General features: G+C 44.6%; 2 protein-coding genes across 5 annotated transcripts in view; one reads left to right on the top strand and one right to left on the bottom strand.

The window, feature by feature from the left end:
* PTRH1 (peptidyl-tRNA hydrolase 1 homolog) overlaps positions 1-7,261 on the top strand; it is a 15,675-nt gene extending 8,414 nt beyond the window's left edge. For all 3 annotated transcript variants that reach the window (XM_056537756.1, XM_056537755.1, XM_056537754.1), the window contains exons 4-6: positions 3,736-3,781; positions 3,875-4,081; positions 7,125-7,261. In XM_056537756.1, the coding sequence (XP_056393731.1) occupies positions 3,736-3,781; positions 3,875-4,081; positions 7,125-7,145 (274 nt within the window). In that variant the 3' untranslated portion in view covers positions 7,146-7,261. The remainder of the gene's footprint in view (positions 1-3,735; positions 3,782-3,874; positions 4,082-7,124) is intronic.
* Positions 3,988-23,362, bottom strand: CFAP157 (cilia and flagella associated protein 157). 2 transcript variants are annotated; one of them, XM_056537750.1, is made up of 10 exons: positions 23,055-23,362; positions 18,264-18,535; positions 16,513-16,666; positions 12,979-13,246; positions 11,904-12,034; positions 10,813-10,963; positions 9,175-9,359; positions 7,319-7,490; positions 7,113-7,239; positions 3,988-4,123 (listed from the first exon to the last, which is right to left on the bottom strand). In XM_056537750.1, the coding sequence occupies exons 1-9, from the start codon at positions 23,198-23,200 to the stop codon at positions 7,138-7,140; spliced, it is 1,581 nt and encodes a 526-aa protein (XP_056393725.1). In that variant the 5' UTR covers positions 23,201-23,362; the 3' UTR covers positions 3,988-4,123; positions 7,113-7,137. The 2 variants fall into 2 exon arrangements, with proteins under 2 accessions (XP_056393725.1, XP_056393723.1); XM_056537748.1 differs by lacking the exon at positions 3,988-4,123 and having other exon boundaries at positions 6,559-7,239; positions 23,055-23,361.

Below are 23,362 nucleotides of genomic sequence, written 5' to 3'. Positions count from 1 at the left end.
CGGCAAGACCTCTGCTTCCCCGGCATCCTCACTCTCCGTCGCCGCCATCACGTCGCTACGCACGCCGCTCCTATTGGATGACGGGACGGCGTGCGCAGCGACGTGATGACGTCGATGGAGGGTGCCGACGATGCAGGGGATCCCGAAGAGGACGCGCCGGAGCCCCGAGGACAGGTAAGTGATCGTCAGCGGACCACACGGGGCACCGTAAACGCCTATCCGGTGGCAGCTGAAGCAGTCTGCGCTGCCGGATAGCCGTTTATGCGATGGCCCCGACATACAAAAGCATCGTATGTTGATGCTGCCTCTGAGACGCCATCGTATGTTGAAATGATCGTATGTCGGGGCCATCGTAGGTCGGGGGGGTCACTATATAAATAAATATATATATAAATATATATATATATATATATATATATATATATATGTATGTGTGTGTCTACGATTTGGTTCTTGTGAAATGGCTGTCCGGGCATGCTGGGAGTTGTAGTTTTGCAACAGCTGGAGGCGCACTGGTTGGGTAACACTGGCTTAGGTGGACTAAAATTAGCTATACTTTATATCAAGACAAACACTACATCTCCCAGCATGCCCAGACAACCGTTGGCTGTTCGGGCATGCTGGGAGTTGTAGTGTTGCAGCAGCTGGAGGCATCCTGGTTGGGAAACACCGACCTAGTGAAAAAAAGGCGTATGTCTACAATTGTATGCTGGTCATATGACTTTCAGTCTACGATATTTTCTTGTGAAAAACTTCCAGGATAGATAAAACAAAAGGCTTTAGTCCTTTATGCCCCGCCCATGGATCTGTCAATCACTTTGAGGACTCGCATGCTTTATCTATAAATATAAACTTAAATTGTTAAAAAAAAATCCTTGAGCTCAGTGTGCCCCCTTTTGTCTTCTGCGGTCCTCAAGTAGAGAGCCCACAAATCTGCTTTAAAGACAAACCTAAATTTATTAACACTGCGTTGTCCAGTCTTCCTCTGTAAACCTTGTGGGAGAGGAAAAGCAACAATGACACTCCTGTCCCGTATCCTGCCCTCATATCCCCTCCCTTATCCTTCCCCAATATCCCAACCCCCTATCCTGCCCCAATATCCCAACCCCCTATCCTGCCCCAATATCCCACCCCCCTATCCTGCCCCAATATCCCGCCCCCTATCCTGCCCCAATATCCCGCCCCCTATCCTGCCCCAATATCCCGCCCTTATATCCCACCCCCTATCCTGCCCCAATATTCCGCCCCAATATCCCGCCCCCTATCCTGCCCCAATATCCTGCCCTCATATCCCGTCCCCAATTCTGCCCCAATATCCCGCCCTATATCCCGTCCCCTATCCTGCCCCAATATCCCATCCCCTATCCTGCCTTCATATCCCGTCCTCAATTCTGCCCCAATATCCCGCCCCCCTATCGTGCCCCAATATCCCGCCCCCTATCCTGCCCCAATATCCCGCCCCTTATCCTGCCACAATATCCCGCCCCCCTATCGTGCCTCAATATCCCGCCCCCTATCCTGCCCCAATATCTCGCCCTCATATCCTGTCCCCTATCCTGCCCCAATATCCCGCCCCCCTATCGTGCCCCAATATCCCGTCCCCTATCGTGCCCCAATATTCCACCCTCATATCCCGTCCCCTATCCTGCCCCAGTGTCCCATCCTCATATCCCGTCCCCTATCCTGCCCCAATATCCCATCCTCATATCTCATCCTCATATCCCGTCCCCAAATCCTGACTTCATAGCCCATCCTCATATCTCATCCTCACATCCTGTCCCCCACACTAACTATTCTCTGTACCTGCCTACCGGAGAGTTGGCACAATGTTTAAAAGTCCCGGGCAATCTCCGCAGTCTCAGAGTAACGTGATCAGGAGATCTACTGGAAGTCCCTTAGACTTACACATACAGTACATACAATACATACATACATACAGGACATACACATACAGTACATACATACACAAAGTACAGGCATACATATATACTTACGGTACATATAGGCACACATACATACAATACATACATACATGACATTCACATACAGTACATACATACACAAAGTACAGGCATACATATATACTTACGGTACATATAGGCACACATACATACAGTACATACAGTACACTCATACATACACATACAGTACACTCATACATACAGTACACTCATACATACAGTACATACACATACAGTACACTCATACATACAGTACATACACATACAGTACACTCATACATACAGTACACTCATACATACACATACAGTACACTCATACATACAGTACATACACATACAGTACACTCATACATACAGTACATACACATACAGTACACTCATACATACAGTACATACACATACAGTACACTCATACATACAGTACATACACATACATACATACATACAGTACATACACACAGTACACTCATACATACAGTACATACACATACAGTACATACAGTACACTCATACATACAGTACATACACATACAGTACACTCATACATACAGTACATACAGTACATACATACACATACATACATACAGTACATACACACAGTACACTCATACATACAGTACATACACATACAGTACATACAGTACACTCATACATACAGTACATACACATACAGTACACTCATACATACAGTACATACACATACAGTACATACATACACATACATACATACAGTACATACACACAGTACACTCATACATACAGTACATACACATACAGTACATACAGTACACGCATACATACAGTACATACACATACAGTACACTCATACATACAGTACACTCATACATACAGTACACTCATACATACAGTACATACACATACAGTACACTCATACATACAGTACATACACATACAGTACACTCATACATACAGTACATACACATACAGTACACTCATACATACAGTACATACACATACAGTACACTCATACATACAGTACATACACATACAGTACACTCATACATACAGTACATACACATACAGTACACTCATACATACAGTACACTCATACATACAGTACATACACATACAGTACACTCATACATACAGTACATACACATACAGTACACTCATACATACAGTACATACACATACAGTACACTCATACATACAGTACACTCATACATACAGTACATACACATACAGTACACTCATACATACAGTACATACACATACAGTACACTCATACATACAGTACATACACATACAGTACACTCATACATACAGTACACTCATACATACAGTACATACACATACAGTACACTCATACATACAGTACATACACATACAGTACACTCATGCATACAGTACATACACATACAGTACACTCATGCATACAGTACATACACATACAGTACACTCATACATACAGTACACTCATACATACAGTACATACACATACAGTACACTCATACATACAGTACATACACATGTTAAGTTTTATACATACATATTACCAGCATTTTTATATTTACTTGCTTCTACCATACAGTATATGTACGGATCATGGATAATTATCTTATATTAACTGTTGTTTCCCAACCAGTGTGCCTCCAGCTGTTGCAAAACTACAACCCCCAGCATGGCCGGACAGCCGAAGGTTGGGAAGGTTGTTTCCTGGTTGGGAAGCACTGGTCTATCACATGGCTGACCCCTAGTTCTGTAGTGCACATTTACCTACTACAACCCCTGAGCTAACCTTTATGTATTCCAGGGGCCACAACGGTGTCCGTTCCTGCATAGACCACCTAAAATCAGATGTGAGTTGTACAGCATACCCGCCAGCATGCCCACATTTATTTACTAGGTTCTGTAATGTAGACTTTGTGTCTTTATGTCTATTTCCTTGGCAGACGATGATCCGGCTCCTGATCGGTATCGGGCGCCCGGCTGACAAGTCTTCCGTCACCACGTATGTGCTCGGGCGCTTTACCAGGAGCGAGCAGGAGCTGCTGTCCTCGGTTCTGGAGAAAGGTCTGGACTTGTTACTTGGACACATCCAAAAAAGGACTCGGGACACTGCTAGTGCTACGGCAACACCTGGGCCAGTGGAGAGCAGGGTATGATGGTGGCGCCCCCTGTAGGATATTCTAGATGGATTCCTGGTGGAATGATGGAGGAGGAACAATCAGATGTATTGTCCCAACCTAGACACCAACTTATAGGGCAGTGGTCTCCAACCTGCGGACCTCCAGATGTTGCAAAACTACAACTCCCAGCATGCCCGGACAGCCAACGGCTGTCCGGGCATGCTGGGAGTTGTAGTTTTGCAACATCTGGAGGTCTGCAGGTTGAAGACCACTGCTATAGGGGATTTCTGCAGTTTGCATTGATGTCGTCAGCTCGGGCCTCTTTCCCACCCCATTTCCTATTGTCACATGTACTACAATATGGACGCTCCCGTGCCTTGTGGATTATCAATGCAACTTATGGCTAATAAGAATAATTCATCCAATGGGTAAAGCCGACACTGAGGGGTGGAGGATGGCACCGATTCATTGGTGTTCATTGACTCCCTATGAATAACACAGTGTATCGGTTTTGTCTGATGTTCTTCTAGGGTAGGGTCATCACACGTGCCATATTGTGCTGCGGATTTTCCTACCACTTAAAGTGGTACTCCCGTGGAAAACTTTTTTTTTTTTTTTAAATCAACTGGTGGCAGAAAGTTAAACAGATTTGTAAATCACTTCTATTAAAAAATCTTAATCCTTCCAGTACTTTTTAGGGGCTGTATACTAAAAAGAAATCCAAAAAAAGAAATGCATTTCCTCTGATGTCATGACCACAGCGCTCTCTGCTGACCTCTGCTGTCCATTTTACGAACTGTCCAGAGCAGGAGAAAATCCCCATAGCAAACATATGCTGCTCTGGACAGTTCCTAAAATGGACAGCAGAGGTCAGCAGAGAGCACTGTGGTCATGACATCAGAGGAAATGCATTTCTTTTTTGGATTTCTCTTTAGTATACAGCCCCTAAAAAGTACTGGAAGGATTAAGATTTTTTAATAGAAGTGATTTACAAATCTGTTTAACTTTCTGGCACCAGTTGATTTAAAAAAAATATATATTTTCCACAGGAGTACCCCTCTATCTACAATAGGTCGAAAAATCTGCAGAAGCAAAATATGGTACGTGTGACCCTACCCTTAGGATTCGTTCACACGAGCGGATTTTTGTGCAGATTTTCCGCAGCAGATCTGCTGCTGCTTATTTTCTGCTACCCATTTTATCATTGACTTACCACCAAAAAATAAGCTTTAGAATAAAAGCGGTAGAAAATATGCAGCTGAAAATCCGCACTGAATACGCAACAAAATCCACTTGTGTGAACGAGCCCTTAGGGTACGTTCACACGTGCATGTTTTTGCCGCTGCAGATTTTGCTGCCCATTGACTTCAATGGGTAGCAAAATCTGCAGCAGAAAATACGCATGTGTGAATGCACCCTAGAGGTTCGTTCAAACGAGCAGATTTTGCTGCAGATTTTCAGCTGCTTATTCTTTGCTGGTAAGTCAATGATTAAATAAGCAGCTGAAAATTAGCAGCAGAAAATAAAAACAGCAGATCAGCTGCGGAAAATCCGCACAAAAATTTGCTCGAGTGAACGAGCCCTTAGGGCGGATTACCTGTGGTTTTCCATTGCGTATCTTCTGCGGAAAATCCGCAGCGGATTTTGCTACCATTGACTTCAATGGGTCAGCGGAAAATCCGCAATAGAGGCAGATTTTTCATCAAACCCATTGAAGTCAATGGTAGCAAAATCCGCTGCAGATTTTCGGCACCAAATACAAGCCCTTAGGGTACGTTAACACGGGCAGATTACCTGCGGAATTTCCACAGCGTATTTGCTGCGGAAAACCCGCAGCAGATTTTGCTACCATTGACTTTAAATGGGTCAGACGGAAAACCTGCAAATCTGCTTCTATTGCGGATCTTTTGCTGACCCAATGGTAGCAAAATCTGCTGCGGATTTTCTGCACCAAATACACTGCAGAAATTCTGCAGGTAATCTGCTCGTGTGAACATACCCTTAAGGCTCATTCACACGAGTGGATTTATTTCCGCTGCAGAAAATCAGCCGCAAGCCCTGTAGAAGGCAATAGAGTTTGCGGCGGATTTTCCATAGTGGAAAATCTGCTGCGGACAGCCACAAAGAGCTCGGCTCCTTTCAAATACACAGCGGGAAACCCGCAAATAAATCCGCTCACGTGGACGAGCCCTTAGGGTACGTTCACGCGTACAGGATCTGCTGAATATTTTCTGCAGCTGATTCTTACTACCCATTGAAGTCACTGGGCAGCAAAATCAGCAGCAGATCCTGTACGGATTAACGTATCCTGAAAACATTACTATCGTTTAGAAAAAGTTTTGACATGTCAAAAGTTTTGATTGGTCGGGGCCTCTTAGTGCTGAGACCCCCCCCCCCCCCCCCCCCACCGATCTTCAGATATATATATAGGGTTGTAGCCATGCTTGCAGGAGAGGGGCTCCATTACAGTCTATAGCAGTGTTTCCCAACCAGTGTGCCTCCAGCTGTTGCAAAAGTACAAGACTGTCTGGAGTAGTTTTGCAACAGCTGGAGGCACACTGGTTGAGAGACAGTGGTCCGGGACCCTGACTGATCAAAATATTTGACATGTCTGCATGACTGGTAAAAAATATATATTTTTTGTGTTTTATTTTATTTTTTTAATGACACTAAAGCCATGCCAGCGCTAGGACCGTTCTAAATCGTGCAGTTTCCATAGACGGCAATGCGTTTCTGAGCATATTCCGAAGAAAGAATTGGCCGGTCAGATTTCCGCACCAGATGTTTCCACATGGGAAACAGTCACGATTCTCTCTAAAGAAATGTGAATTTGACATTGATGACAGTGATTGACAGATCTTTCGCTGTGTATTCACTTTCTTTTGGTTCCTCACTAACGTCAATTTGGGGGGCTACATGCCGTAGGAACGCACGGAGAAAGGTATAGCCATAGTGAAAAAAGCATATGTCTACAATTGTATGCTGGTCACATGACTTTTAATGGCCTGTTGCATCCATTAATCTTTAAAATCATCATTCTAGCTTTACAACTCCTATCTACTTGTGTGTTTAGATGCCGTCCATCGTCATTTAGCCATTAGGAGGCCATTGCTGGTCGACGTGGAAGAGATTCCTGGTAACGCTTTTTGTTTTGGAAGTTTCCCATCTTGGCTTAGTGTAAGCAGGTCCTGGAAGTACACAAAGAAACGGTACAGTGTCTATATATAATACATGAGAGCGAAACCATCCGCACTAGTGGAGACTTACCTTGGCTAGGGCAGGGTTGGCTTGTATTGGACCAAGCTTGGTGGTTCTGGACAACATCCCGATCTTGCTGAGTATCGCGTTGGAGACATCTTGCCTTGGCACCAGTCCCAGATCTCCCATCTGATAATGAGGGATGACACCAGGACCCTTCAGGGTGGGGGACACTGTCCGCCTAGGGAGGAAAGCAAAGTAATTTAATTTATAGCAACTACACATTAAATGGGGTCTTGGGGTTACTGTAGGGGGGATTTTTGGCCGTGCGCCCTCGGAAGAGGTACATAAGTACATTAGCACCTCCAATAGGAAAAGCGCTGTTGAAACCGCCATCATTTAGAAAAATACCGTAATATAAATTTTTGGTCATACCGCCCAGCACTAGTCTCTAGGGACACTTGTTGGAGGTATCTTCCCTATAAGTAAATGTCAGACTCACTTAAAGGGGTTGTGCGCTGCCCTGCCTTTCGGAGCTCCGCTCACAGCGTCCGGAAGTTCATTACTCCGAACGCTGTGTGCGGGCTTCCGTGTTCGCGGCCGCCGGGCGTGACGTCACACCCGGCCCCTCGTGACGTCTCGCCCGCCCCCTCAACAAAAGTCTATGGCAGTGGTCCCCAAACTGTGGCCCTCCAGATGTTGCAAAACTACAACTCCCAGCATGCCTGGACAGCCAACGGCTGTCCAGGCATGCTGGGAATTGTAGTTTTGCAACATCTGGAGGGCCACAGTTTGGGGACCACTGGTCTATGGGAAGGGGGCGCGACCGCTGTCACGCCCCCTTCCCATAGACTTTGGTAGAGGGGGCGGGCGAGACGTCACGAGGGGGCAGCGAGACGTCACGAGGGGGCAGCGAGACGTCACGAGGGGGCAGCGAGACGTCACTAGGGGGCGGGCGAGACGTCACGAGGGGGCGGGCGAGACGTCACGAGGGGGCAGCGAGACGTCACTAGGGGGCAGCGAGACGTCACTAGGGGGCAGCGAGACGTCACTAGGGGGCAGCGAGACGTCACTAGGGGGCGGGCGAGACGTCACGAGGGGGCGGGCGAGACGTCACGAGGGGGCGGGCGAGACGTCACGAGGGGGCGGGCGAGACGTCACGAGGGGGCGGGCGAGACGTCACGAGAGGCTGGGCGAGACATCACGAGGGGCCGGGCGCGAACACGAAAGCCTGCACACAGCGTTCGGAATAATGATCTTCCGGACGCTGTGAGCGGAGCTCCGAAAGGCAGGGCAGCACACAACCCCTTTAAAAGGGGTACTCCGGTGGAAATGTTTTTTTTTTTTTTTTTTTCAAATCAACTGGTGCCAGAAAGTTATACAGATTTGTAAATTACCTCTATATAAAAACCGTCATCCTTCCAGTACTTATCAGCTGCTGTATGCTCCACAGGAAGTTGTGTAGTTCTTTCCAGTCTGACCACAGTGCTCTCTGCTGACACCTCTGTCCATGTCAGGAACTGTCCTGAGTAGGAGCAAATCCCCATAGCAAACCTCTGCTGTTCCGGACAGTTCCTGACATGGACAGAGGTGGCAGCAGAGAGCACTGTGGTCAGCACCACTTCCTCTGGAGTATACAGCAGCTGATAAGTACCGGAAGGGTTAAAAAAAAATTGATAGAAGTGATTTACAAATCTGTATAACTTTTTGGCACCATTGGATTTTTTAGCCGAGTCAAAACACCTCCAAATGGAAGAGATGCTTAACCAGAGGCGGTTGTTCCAGTGTTCTGCAGGGTATCAGGAGAGCTGGATGACAAGCCACTGACATGTGGAAGTGTATGGGTTGTTCATGTGATGTGTGGATGTGCTTTGTCTTCCACAATGAGACATGACCCTATTCTGCACCCAATATTCTTCATATACCTGTGGCCCTTGGGCGGCATATGCTGCTCCACATAGAAGGTGTCTCTGCTCTGGAATTCACTTAAGGCAGGTCCCAGTCCTAGTGCGGCCGCGCTGTTCAGTAACACCAGGAGACTGTGCAGCATCTGGTTCTGTCTTGCTATGGAGTCAACTTGTTGATCATCTTCCCCATCACTTGACTTTTCCTATAAACAAACACATTTTAATGGGCACTCTCATTAAAACAAATTTTTGCTATTGCACTCCTTATGGTAAATAAAAAAATCTTTCTAATGTACTTTGTTTAAAAAAATTAAAGTTTTCTATGTTTTATTTGTATTTAAAAAAAAGTTGCCACTAGGTGTCTCCCTACTTGTCCAGAGCACATTTCCCCCATCTCTTGCACAGACTTTGCACTTGTGTGCATCCTTAGCCAATCATAGCTCATCTCACACTGAACTGCTCTGGGCTGTGTATAGCAGAGTGGGGGAGGAAGTTCTCCCCTGTATGGCTTCAGATGATGTCACGCCTGCTGGGGAACGCCATGGGGTCACTGAGAATACTAAATTGTTCCTCATAAACATTTATTATGAGTCTCTGGAACCCGTCCTGTGCAGCTGAATGGAGACCACGGCCAGTCTCAGAATAAAGCGCACTTTCACACATTTATGCGATAACTAGAGATCAGGTTAATTTCCTGGAAAATCCCTTTAAGGGTACGTTCCCACCTGGCGTATTTTGCTGTGTATTTGCTGCTGCGCATTTTATTTCCCATTGAAGTCAATGGGTAGGAAAATACGCAGCAGCAAATACGCCAGGTGGGAACGTACCCTAAAAGGTCAGCATTGTTATTGTCCAGGATGGTGTTTCCCAACCAAGGTGCCTCCAGCTGCTGCAAAAAAACTACAACTCCCAGCATGTTGGGAGCTTTAGTTTTGCAACAGCTGGAGGCACCTTGGTTGGGAAACACTGGTCCAGGAGTTACGATCAGTGGGGGTTAGCGTGCTAAAATCTTCAAAATGGCTAGAACAGATGTGACTATTTAAAGGGAAACGGTCATCACTTTCATGGTGCCTCAACCAGGAGTCATCGGGGGAGGGGTTAGCTGGGTATGGTCCCTGGAGGCTTCTGCTGGCCCTGATGGATAGACCTCTCTCTCTATATCCAAAGGAGGAGAAATCTGTCATTCAAGGCCACCAGGGACAACCTTGATAACTCGTTGTTCGGGCAGCATGAAAGACGTGACAGTTTCCCTTTTAATATGATTCCGATCTAACAACATTTCCTTCATCTGTTTACTCTTAGGGTTCGGATTACCTACGGATTTTCTGCAGCATATTTGCTGCGGAAAATCTGCAGCGGATTTTTGACTACCATTGACTGACCCTAATGGGTCAGCAGAAAATCCACAATAGAGGCAGATTTGCAGATTTTCCTTCGGACCTATTGAAGTCAACGGTAGGAAAATCTGCAGGTAATCTTCCCGTTTAAATGCCCTTTCTAGAACTGTACGTGCTGTATAAACATGTTTTTCCTCCTTTTTTGAGAGGGTGATGGGAGTTCCTATCTACATCACTATCACTCTGTGTAATTCAAGCCTAACGTTGTTTCTTCAGGAAATGTATGGCAGCGTGAATTGTGGACATCCGGGTTTCATACCATGAGCAAGTCCTTCAGAGAAGACGCTGCCTGACCTAAGACTCTCTCCACCGACTGCTTCTTCTTCACCTCCTCTTCTAGCTGCTGGTCGGCTTTGTTCATCCCGTCCATCAGTCTTTGTCTCTCTTCTTCCAGGGACATCACTCTCTGCCTAGAGAAAAGCAGGGGAAATATAAAAAACCGTCTGCTGCCCAATCCCCGCCGGGCCCGGGCCGCACCCCATTCATTTGAATGAGCCGGATGGAAACAGATAGTGACTCCGTCGTCATATTTTGTTGCCAGACTGTAAACCGTGGTCTGCTGCGTTTTTTTTAGTCTGGCAATAAAACTGATACGCCAGATCCGGTTGCCGTATCCCCAAAATGTGGTGTGAATGCAACCTGGGGGTCTATCCACATGGTGGAATTTCCACCTCAATTTAAAGCCCATAGACTTCTATGGGATTCCACACTCCCATTCACACTTCTGAATTTCCGCTTGCGGAATTCCGCAAGCGGAAATTCAGAAGTGTGAATGGGAGTGCAGAATCCCATAAAAGTCTATGGGCTTTAAAGGGGTACTCCGGTGGAAAACTTTATTTATTTATTTATTTATTTTAAATCAACTGGTGCCAGAAAGTTAAACAGACTTGTAAATTACTTCTATAAAAAATTCTTAATCCTTCCAGTACTTGTTAGCGTCTGTATGCTACAGAGGAAATTCTTTTCTGTCACAACCACAGTGCTCTCTGCTGACACCTCTGTCCATTTTAGGAACTGTCCAGAGCAGCATATGTTTGCTATGGGTATTTGCTCCTGCTCTTGACAGTTTCTAACTTGGACAGAGGTGTCAGCAGAGAGCACTGTGGTTGTGACATCAAAGGAAAGAATTTCCTCTGTAGTATACAGCTGCTAATAAGTACTGGAATGATTAAGATTTTTTTAAAGAAAAGCAATTTACAAATCTGTTTAACTTTCTGGCACAAGTTGATATTTAAAAAAAAAAAAAAAAAGAAAAAGTTTTCCACCGGTGTACCCCTTTAATTTGAGGCAGAAATTCCACCATGTGAATAGACCCTTACAAGTGTTTCTTTGCATTTTCTCAGTCCTCACCTTAGCGCTTGTTCCTCCTCTTGAAGCGACCGATGCTCCATGTGCAGCTCATTCAGTTCCTGCTCCTTCTCCATGGCCAAGTCTAACATTTTCTGCTGCTGATGGCATTTCTCCGTCAGCATATGGATCAGCTGTCATAGATGAGAAAGAAAGATCAGGCAGTTGGATTTCAATGTCTCTTTCCATTCAAGACACATGCATGCTCAGCTGAGCCGAGCGTACTTGTGTATGGGGGAAGGGAGTCAAATGAGACAGCTGTTGGACAAAGGGGTTAAAACTACATCCGATACCGCAGCGGAACCACAGCAAACACATTTTAAATCCATAAATTCAAGCATATACCTCAAATTTTTACACACGTTTTTAGAATAGGGGTGATGAGATAAGCAGATATATAAGCTGGTCAATAGCATTCCCTCATTTTCGAAAATGTGCAGTTTGCGGCTCCTAAATTCAAAGATGCAAATGCACCCCCTATCAATTATGGACATTTACATTGTACCTTGCTCTCCTTTAGCAGCCAGTACTCAGATGCCCCAGGACTTAATGGTAGGGCAGTATAGGAAGACCCACCAGTGATCATGCAGGAAACAAATGCAAGCTCATCAAAGTGTCAGAATTAAATAGTACCTCTCATGATCTTGTTAACTGTTATAATCCTCCCAGGTCACTGCCCCCATCATGATAAACCAACCTCTGCCTTTAGTTTTATTATTTTTTAGTTTTCTACCTTGATATTGCTCTGTATTTTCTGCTCAGCCTCAGTCAGATTCAAAGACTGGAAAGGGGCGTTCCCCAGCAGGCGTGACATCATCTGAAGCCATACAGGGGAGAACTTCCTCCCTCACTCTGCTACACACAGCCCAGAGCTGTTCAGTGTGAGATGAGCTATGATTGGCTAAGGCTGCACCCCCCCCCCCCCCCCCCCCAACACTCCAGACTGCATTTCCTGGCTGTCCGGGCATGCTGGGAGTTGTAGTTTTGCAACAGCTGGATACACACTGGTTGGAAAACGCTGATCTAATCTATATCATCAATGACCTGATCCTTTAAGAGTATCTGAAGGGCACTTTACCTTTTGGTTGCTGAGGTTGTTTTTCACGAACTCCTTCTCGTTCTCCTCCAGCATCTCCAGCTTTTTCCTCAGCTCCAATTCCTGTTCTTTCAGCTCGTCATTCTCTTGGATCAGCTCTAAGCTCTTTTCTGACATCTTAGCCAGCTGGGAGCTGATGGCTACATTCTCGCGGATCGCGCGCTTTGAGGTCTCCGCCATTTGATCGTTTGACACTCTGCGGAATTCAGCTGCCACAGTGTTCACCCTCTGCACCATTTCCTTCTTTAACCTGAAGGGTTAATCACAAAAGGTCATGTATCTCTCATGTATGTTTAAGAACTGAGTAGCCTGCTTCCAGTTGACCTTTAAAGGGGTTATCTGCCATAAGGTGACTTTAGTACTTACCTGCCGGACATGCTTAGGAAAGATCCGAACTTGTCTTGGGGCTAAATGGCTATGTTGTGAGTCCCCCATAACGCTGCTGCTTTCTTTTTGTGAAATTATTTCCTGTTGGAGTTCCCTCCCTCCAACTACAAGTCCCATGATCCCTTGTTTCTAAGTGTGAGGTCACTTTTCTCCCTCCCACACATCAGCCAGCCCACCCATTGAAACACAGCTGGGACAATTCCCTGCAGTCCTCTGGAGAATGATCTCCACCCATTCTAGCAGACAGGCTCCCTTTCATCACCTGACTAGTGATGTAATGTCTTGGGCCGCACTGCACCCTGGGAAAACCTAAGACAACACTCATTTTGTATGCTGCTAAAAATAAACAAGGCAAAGATCACATAAGGATTGTGAGATCACCATCATACACAGGTACAGACACCAACTTTACAGCCCCTGTAGCATAGTCAAATAAAAAAAAAAAACAGAATACCCCTATAATAAGGAAAGGGGGCTCACAACATCTTCATGAAATAAAGGCATAAGCAATATTGTGTAGGATCCTTGGTCCTCAAGATGCATAAGCCCCCCTATTATTAGTAGTTGCCAGTATGGAATCCAATAAAGATAGAGAAACGTCTTAAAGGTGTTATCCAGGAATAGAAAAACACAGCTAATTATTTTCAAAAACAGTGCCACGTCTGTCCCCAGTTTGTGTGTGGTATCACAACTTGGCTCCATTCACTTCAACGGAACTGATCTTCAGAACCACACCCAAGCTGGAGACAGACCAGGATTTTTTAAAAAGAAATTAGCTCTGTTTTTCTATTCCTGGATAACACCTTTAAGCTTCACACCACACGTACTGAGACAGATCAAGTATGTGATGGATATTACTAATTCAGGTCTCGCTGGTGTTCAATGGCTAGGACAGAGTCTTGTGTATTAGGTCAACTGCCTAATTTTCCTTGCCAGACATGAAGCCAAGTTGTGCCCTGTATTCCAACATGCTTCCATGGTGACATCTGACATGGTCAGCAGTACAGCTAACATAGTAACATAGTTCATAAGGTTGAAAAAAGTCCATCAAGTTCAACCTATATCCCTAATGAGTCCCTACTGAGTTGATCCAGAGGAGGCAAAAAACCCTCATACTAGAGGTAAAAATTCCTTCCAGACCCCAAATATGGCATCAGAATAAATCCCTGGATCAACCTGATGATAGTAATACCAAGGGATTATTCAGGTATAGCCTTAAAGGGGTAAAAAAAAATTTAAATCAACTGATGACAGAAAGTTAAACAGATTTGTTAAAAAATTAAAAAATCTTAATCCTTCCAGTACTTATCAGCTGCTGTTGGATCCACAGTGCTCTCTGCTGACACCTCTGTCCATGTCAGGAACTGTCCAGAGCAGGAGAGGTTTGGTATGGGGATTTGCTCCTGCTCTGGACAGTTCCTGACATGGACAGAGGTGTCAGCAGAGAGCACTGTGGACAGACAGAAAGGAAATAAAAAAGAAAAGAACTTCCTGTGGAGTATACAGCAGCTGATAAGTACTAGAAGGATTAAGATTTTTAAATAGTAACATAGTTCATAAGGTTGAAAAAGGACCAGAGTCGATCAAGTTCAACCTACAACCCTAATGAGTCCCTACTGAGTTCATCCAGAGGAAGGAAAAAAAAACTCATACTAGAGGTAAAAATTCCTTCCCGACTCCAAATATGGCATCAGAATAAATCCCTGGATCAACGTTCTGTCCCTATAAATCTAGTATCTATAACCAGCGATGTTATTATTCTCCAAAAATGCATCCAGACTCTTATTGAATTCATTTACAGAGTTCCCCATGACACCTCCTCCGGGAGAGAATTCCACAGTCTCACTGCTCTTACAGTAAAGAACCCCGTCTGTGCTGGTGTAGAAACCTTCTTTCCTCTAGACGTAGAGGATGCCCCCTTGTTATAGATACAGTCCTTGGTATAAATAGATCATGGAGAGATCTCTGTACGGTCCCTGATATATTTATACATAGTTATCAGGTCTCCCCTAAGCCTTCTTTTTTCTAAACTAAAAAACCCCAATTCTGATAATCTTTCTGGGTACTGTAGTCCTCCCCTTCCCCGTATTACTCTGGTTGCCCGTCTTTGAACCCTCTCCAGCTCCACTATATCTTTCTTGTACACTGGTGCCCAGTACTGTACACAGTATTCCATGTGTGGTCTGACCAGTACTGTACACAGTATTCTATGTGTGGTCTGACCAGTACTGTACACAGTATTCTATGTGTGGTCTGACCAGTACTGTACACAGTATTCCATGTGTGGTCTGACCAGTACTGTACACAGTATTCTATGAGTGGTCTGACCAGTACTGTACACAGTATTCTATGTGTGGTCTGACAAGTACTGTATACAGTATTCTATGTGTGGTCTGACAAGTACTGTACACAGTATTCTATGTGTGGTCTGACCAGTACTGTACAGAGTATTCCATGTGTGGTCTGACCAGTACTGTACAGAGTATTCCATGTGTGGTCTGACCAGTACTGTACACAGTATTCCATGTGTGGTCTGACCAGTACTGTACACCGTATTCCATTTGTGGTCTGACCAGTACTGTACACAGTATTCTATGTGTGGTCTGACCAGTACTGTACACAGTATTCTATGTGTGGTCTGACCAGTACTGTACACAGTATTCTATGTGTGGTCTGACCAGTACTGTACACAGTATTCTATGTGTGGCCTGACCAGTACTGTACACAGTATTCTATGTGTGGTCTGACCAGTACTGTACACAGTATTCTATGTGTGGTCTGACCAGTACTGTACACAGTATTCTATGTGTGGCCTGACCAGTACTGTACACAGTATTCTATGTGTGGTCTGACCAGTACTGTACACAGTATTCTATGTGTGGTCTGACCAGTACTGTATACAGTATTCCATGTGTGGTCTGACCAGTACTGTACACAGTATTCTATGTGTGGTCTGACCAGTACTGTACACAGTATTCCATGTGTGGTCTGACCAGTACTGTACACAGCATTCTATGTGTGGTCTGACCAGTACTGTACACAGTATTCTATGTGTGGTCTGACTAGGTACCCTTGACTTGGCATGCTCCAACCCCCGAACGAGTGATGCCCCTGTTACCCAGCACTGACCTGTCCTTATCCAGCACCGCTTTCTTCTCAAGCTTATACATCATGTCTTTGTGCTCTTCTTCCTGTTTCCTTAACTTCTCCTCCAATGCAGCAAACTTGGCCATCAGGTCCTCTTTCTGCACCCTGAACTCCTCCAGGGAGGCTAGTTTGCCCGCTGGCAATAGAAACAGATTTGTTAAATGGGCACCGTCTAGTTCAAAAACATTTTATATGTAGTACATCTTGGCAAAACATTAACCTTTCTAATATACTTCAATGTTCTCTCCGTTTTTATAGAAATCATGGCTTATAAAAGAGACCACTAGGGGTCCCCATATCATCCTGAACATAATCCTGTCCAGCTGCTGCATCATCTTTGTCCCGGCTGAAGCACAGACAGGGACAAAGTCCAGGAAGTGAGGGCGGGACTAGAACTCCTCTGTGCTCACTCCTGTCCTATCAGACTGCAGCATGAAAACAGAGAGGAGGGAGTTACAGAGCAGCCTGCAGTGATTGGATGAAGAGACCCAGCACAGTAGACTAAGGGAGGAAGTGAATGCATGGTGAGTGAGGGCGGGCTTAGTGCTTGCCTCGGACATGCCCCTTCCTGAGCAGTGGATGTCAAGATGGGTGAGCAGCAGAACAGAGGGATTTGTGAGCCAAATACAGAAGCCAGACACATATAAAAGACATGTAAAGCATCTGCATGACCTAGTGAGTAAAATATAGAGGCATTATTTTTTTCTGTGATGTGACTGGTACACTTTAAAAAATGCTGTCCTCAATTAGAGAAACATGGATGCTTTCTTCCAAAAACAGTGCCACACCTGTTCACATCTAGTATTACATCCCTGCCACAATTCTCTTCAAAAGGAATGAGCTGCAATACAGTCCATGTCCAGGTGTGGCGCTGTTTCTGAAAGAAAGCAGTCATGATTTTATAACTATTATCTGTCCCCAATTCCCGAAATACTAATCCCTTAAAGGGGTACTCCACTGGAAAACTTTTTTTTTAAAATCAACTGGTGCCAGAAAGTTAAACATATTTGTAAATTACTTCTATTAAAAAATCATAATCCTTCCAGTACTTATCAGCTGCTTTATGCTCCACAGGAAGTTCTTTTCTTTTTGAATTTCCTTTCTGTCTGGCCACAGTGCTCTCTGCTGATGCCTCTGTCCATTTTAGGAACTGTCCAGAGCAGGATAGGTTTGCTATGGGGATTTTCTCCTGCTCTGAACAGTTCCTAAAATGGAAGAGGTGTCGGCAGAGAGCACTGTGGTCAGACTGAAAGGAAATTCAAAAATAAAAGAACTTCCTCTGGAGCAAATAGCTGCTAATAAGTACTGGAAGGATTAAGATTTTTTTTATAGAAGTAATTTACAAATCTGTTTAACTTTCTGGCACCAGTTGATTTAAGAAAAAATGTTTTCCAGTGGAGTACCCCTTTAAGATCAAAGCTTTAATATAATGAATGATATATACAAGCCCAATAAACTGCCCCTATATTGTGCCAGTCTAGGGGGTTACACAACCACTTGCCAACTATACCCATGCTCCTGTGATGTGCAGTTTATGCTTTGGTGGATGTACAGAGCAGTGTTTCCCAACCAGGGTGCCTCCAGCTGTTGCAAAACTACAACTCCCAGCATGCCCGGACAGCCAAAGGCTGTCCGGGCATGCTGGGAGTTGTAGTTTTGCAACAGCTGGAGGCACCCTGGTTGGGAAACACTGGTATAGAGTGTGAGCTCTTCGGTGCAGTCTATAGCATTACCTAACAACATGTTCTCTGATGTCAGCTGCTCCTTCGTCTCCTGGAACTGATGCCTCATCTGCGCCAGCTGCGTCTCATATGCGTCCTTCTCGGCCTCCTTGGCTTGCTGCAGTCCGGTCAGCTGGTCATTCAGGTCGGCTATTTCGTCCATGCGCTGGTTCAGGGTGTGCTTGAGAAATGACACAATCTCCTTCTTGTCACTAGAAAGCTGGTCAAACTGCGTCTGGTAGAAGTTCTCCTTTGCGCAAATTTCATCCCATTTCTTCTGATATCTGAATAAAAACATAGAGAAAGTGAGTATATAGGACATAGAGAGTGGGTATATACAGTATATAGAAAGAGAGTATATATAGGATATAGAGAGTGAGATATATACAGTATATAGAGAGTGGGGATATAGAGAGTGAGTATATACAGTAGAGTGGATATATACAGTATATAGAGAGATATATACAGTAGATAGATTATATATATATATATATACAGTATATAGAGAGTCGATATATACAGTATATAGAGAATGAGTATATACAGTATATAGAGAGTGAGTATATATAGAATAAAGAGAGTGGGTATATATAGGATATAGAGTGAGTATATACAGCATATAGAGAGTGAGTGTATATATAGGATATAGAGTGAGTATATATACAGTATATAGAGAGTGAGTATATACAGCATGAAATATATATACAGCATATAGAGAGTGATATATATATATACAGTATATAGGGAGTGAGTATATACAGTATATAGAGAGTGAGTATATACAGTATATAGACAGATATATACAGTATATAGAGTGATTATATACAGTATATATATATATATATATATATATACAGTATATAGAGAGTGAGTATATACAGTATATAGAGAGTGAGATATACAGTACATAGAGAGAAATATATACAGTATATAGAGAGAGATATACAGTATATAGAGAGTAAGTATATACAGTATATAGGGAGTGAGTATATACAGTATATAGGGAGTGAGTATATACAGTACATAGAGATATATACAGTATATAGAGAGAGATATACAGTATATAGAGAGATATACAGTATATAGAGAGAGATATACAGTATATAGAGAGTAAGTATATACAGTATATAGGGAGTGAGTATATACAGTATATAGAGAGTGAGTATATACAGTATATAGAGAGTGAGTATATACAGTATATAGGGAGTGAGTATATACAGTATATAGGGAGTGAGTATATACAGTACATAGAGATATATACAGTAAATAGAGATATATACAGTATATATAGAGAGATATACAGTATATAGAGAGTAAGTATATACAGTATATAGAGAGTAAGTATATACAGTATATAGAGAGTAAGTATATACAGTATATAGGGAGTGAGTGTATATAGGGAGTGAGTATATACAGTATATAGAGAGTGAGTGTATATAGGGAGTGAGTATATACAGTATATAGAGAGTGAGTATATACAGTATATAGAGAGTGAGTGTATATAGGGAGTGAGCATATCTTCTATTCAATAGACAATAGGGAGCGAGCAGTAGAAGACTGCAGGAGAATAACTAGAATTCATAGGGCCCAATAGCATAAAGTGAAGAGTCCTGACCACCTAGTGTCTAACAACTAAATCAGTATCGCAGTTTGCAGTAGTTAAAGGGGTATTACGAGATTTTTTCTTCTTCTTTAGCCTTTGAACCCACGATGCCCGGTTATAATACTGTGTAATACCCTTCCATTACCTCCATGCGCCGATTTGTCCTGTTAACATGCACAAGTGCTTTTTATCTTTACTGTTGTCTTTTACCTTTCCCAGCATTCCATGCGGCCAAAGGCAATATGCCATAAGTCACGTGGTCTCCCGGGGGGGCGTGGCTATGCTGCAGCAGGCGGGCGGACAGCATTACGTCAGTAAATCTCATCCACCCTGCTATCTACTCACTCTCTGGTGGCAGAAAATTTTACATATTTGTAAATTGCGTCAATATAAAAAATCTTAACCCTTCCAGTACTTATCAGGTGCTGTATGCTCCAGAGAGGGAGGAAAAGAAAAAAAGGATGCGGGGCGCTCTCTGGCGTAGTAAGTTATAAACCTCTTGATTGAAAGAAGAGAGATGAAAGGACCCCACTACCACACCTGTGCGGTGGTACTGACCTCTGAGAGCAGTGCGGCGTATATGGCGCGACTCTGGAGCGGGGTGGGGTGGGCTTGTTACAGCTTGCTGCTTGGTACCCTCTTGTCCGTTGTGCCCAGGGCAGGGCAACGGAACAAGCTATATAGAAAAGGAAGTACAGAAAATGCGGGGGTTCTGTATCCCAAGCGCTACTGTTAGATAGAATCGATAGGCCAATAGGTACACAGGATGCTTTCTATTTCATTCGTACATAAAAGGTACAACTGGACAACGCGTTTCGGCGCATAGAGCTAAAACAAGATATACCATTGCGGGGAAACTCTGTAAAAGGGTGATAGAATAAAATTAACGCAAGGGAGCCAGTAAAGTGATTTATATACCGTATTTTTCGCCGTATAAGACGCACTTTTTCTCCCCCAAAACTGGGGGGGGGGGGGAAAAGTTGGTGCGCCTTATACGGCAAATACACATTAAAACCCTGTCCTATCGCGGCGGTCCCTGCGGCTAATACAGGCCGGGACCCGCGGCTAATACAGGACATCACTGATCGCGGTGATGTCCTGTATTAACCCTTCAGACACGGCGATCAAAGCTGACCGCCGCGACTGAAGCGAAAGTGACACTAACCCGGCTGCTCAGTCGGGGTGTTCGGGACCGCCGCGGTGAAATCGCGGCGTCCCCGAACAGCTTACAGGACCCCGGGAGGGACCTTACCTGCCTCCTCTGTGTTTTTCCCACGTGCCAGGATCCCCTGCATGGCCAGCGCTCTCCTTCATCGTCATCACGTCGTCGCGCACGCCGTCCCGTCATCCAATAGGAGCGACGTGATGGCGGCGACGGAGAGCGAGGATACCGGGCAGTAGTGACGTTCCGGAGCGACGGAAACACCCCGGGGACGCGGCAACAGCGATGGAGGGCGACATCCAGGGCAGCGGTGACGGGTCCGGAGCGGCTGGGGCACGTGAGTACTACCTCCTATACCAGTGGTCTTCAACCTGCGGACCTCCAGATGTTGCAAAACTACAACTCCCAGCATGCCCGGACAGCCAACGGCTGTCCGGGCATGCTGGGAGTTGTAGTTTTGCAACATCTGGAGGTCCGCAGGTTGAAGATCACTGTCCTATACTTTACATTTTATTTGGTTCAGAATCTTTTTTTTCTAGATTTTCATCCTTTAAAATTGGGTGCGTCTTATATGGCGAAAAATACGGTGGATAGTGGTAAAACCATGTCTCACAATTTATATGTCCTATACTTGTCATAGAACTATACCTGCCTTTATCATTAGAGATGAGCGAATTTACAGTAAATTCGATTCGTCACGAACTTCTCGGCTCGGCAGTTGATGACTTTTCCTGCATAAATTAGTTCAGCTTTCAGGTGCTCCGGTGGGCTGGAAAAGGTGGATACAGTCCTAGGAGACTCTTTCCTAGGACTGTATCCACCTTTTCCAGCCAACCGGAGCACCTGAAGGCTGAACTAATTTACGCAGGATAAGTCATCAACTGCCGAGCCGAGAAGTTCGTGACGAATCGAATTTACTGTAAGTTCGCACATCTCTATTTATCATACTTCCATTACAATGTAATTATCTGCTCAAGGATATACCATATTTTTTTACCATTATGTATATAAATCTCTTTACTGTCTCCCTTGGGTTAATTTTATTCTGACTATCACCCTCTAACATAGTTTCCCCGCAATGGTATATCTTGTTTTAGCTCTATGTTATTTTACACACATTCACGTTTATAATTACGCGCTTTTGTTTTTATACCAACCGTGTATGTATATTTGTATGCATTTTTACAGTTCATATTGTGGACCTGAGGAAGGCGTGAGAGCACGCCCGAAACGCGTTGTCCAGTTGTACCTTTTATGTACGAATGAAACGGAAAGCATCCTGTGTACCTATTGGCCTATCGATTCTATCTAACAGTAGCGCTTGGGATACAGAACCCCCGCAATTTCTGTACTTCCTTTTCTATGTATGCTCCAGAGGAAGTTGTGTAGTTCTTTCCAGTCTGACCACAGGGCTCTCTGCTGCCACCTCTGTCCATGTCAGGAACTGTCCAGAGCAGGAGAGGTTTTCTATGGGGATTTGCTCCTATTCTGGACAGTTCCGGACATGGACAGAGGTGTCAGCAGAGAGCACTGTGTTCAGACCGGAAAGAACGACACAACTTCCTCTGGAGCATACAGCAGCTGATAAGTACTGGAAGGATTAAGATTTTTACATAGAAATAATTTACAAATCTGTTTAACTTTCTGGCACCAGTTGATTTGTTTTCTACTGGAGTACCCCTTTGAAGGGTTAAAGGGATACTCCAGACAAAAGAATTTTGTAGCCCATCCACTAGATCTGTGATCTCCAAACTGTGGACTTCCAGATGTTGCAAAAACTACAACTCCTAGCATGCCCGGACAGCCAACGGCTGTCCGGGCATGCTGAGAGTTGTAGTTTTGCAACATCTGGAGGTCCACAGTTTGGAGACCACTGCACTAGATAGGAAATACTTTCTTTTCATCTCTGGAATCCCCCTTTATGTGTCTGTTGACTTTTATAAATAAAGTTATTTCCATGGAAACCAATGTACACCACATGAGCCATTGTATCCAATAACTTTATTTACACAGTGTCAGGCTGACAGTGCCCACACACCTGTCCAGGCGGCCCTCCAGGTCCCGGATCTGCAGCAGGTAATGCTCCTTGCTCTCCTCGGACACCGGATCCGCTTTGGCCTTCTCCGCCGGCTTCTCCTTCTTCCCCGCGGCGCTTCCTTTCCCCTTCTTCTTCTTGGGCGGCATCTTGCGGTTCGGGGGTCTCCGGCGACGAGGAAATCACCGTCACCGACTGTAGCGTCCCGTTGCTAGGCAACCAAGACGATTCGCCCCTTCCCGTATCGCCCACTGTGGGAGAACGACCCAATAGACCACGCCCACTCAGTTACCCCTCCCATAAACAGGCGT

Source organism: Hyla sarda, chromosome 9, assembly GCF_029499605.1.
Source record: "Hyla sarda isolate aHylSar1 chromosome 9, aHylSar1.hap1, whole genome shotgun sequence".
In the NCBI taxonomy this organism is placed as follows: domain Eukaryota; kingdom Metazoa; phylum Chordata; class Amphibia; order Anura; family Hylidae; genus Hyla; species Hyla sarda.
The sequence above is the reverse complement of the archived record's forward strand: the minus strand, read 5'-3'. Positions and strand labels throughout refer to the sequence as shown.

Excerpts from the sequence above, each read along its gene's own strand:
- CFAP157 (XM_056537750.1), bottom strand. The coding sequence starts at position 23,200 with ATGCCGCCCAAGAAGAAGAAGGGGAAAGGAAGCGCCGCGGGGAAGAAG. Across the intron at positions 16,667-18,263 it reads ATCAGAGAACATGTTGTTAG|CGGGCAAACTAGCCTCCCTG; the intron begins GTAATGCTATAG and ends TTCTATTGCCAG. Across the intron at positions 10,964-11,903 it reads GAGGAGGAACAAGCGCTAAG|GCAGAGAGTGATGTCCCTGG; the intron begins GTGAGGACTGAG and ends GCTTTTCTCTAG.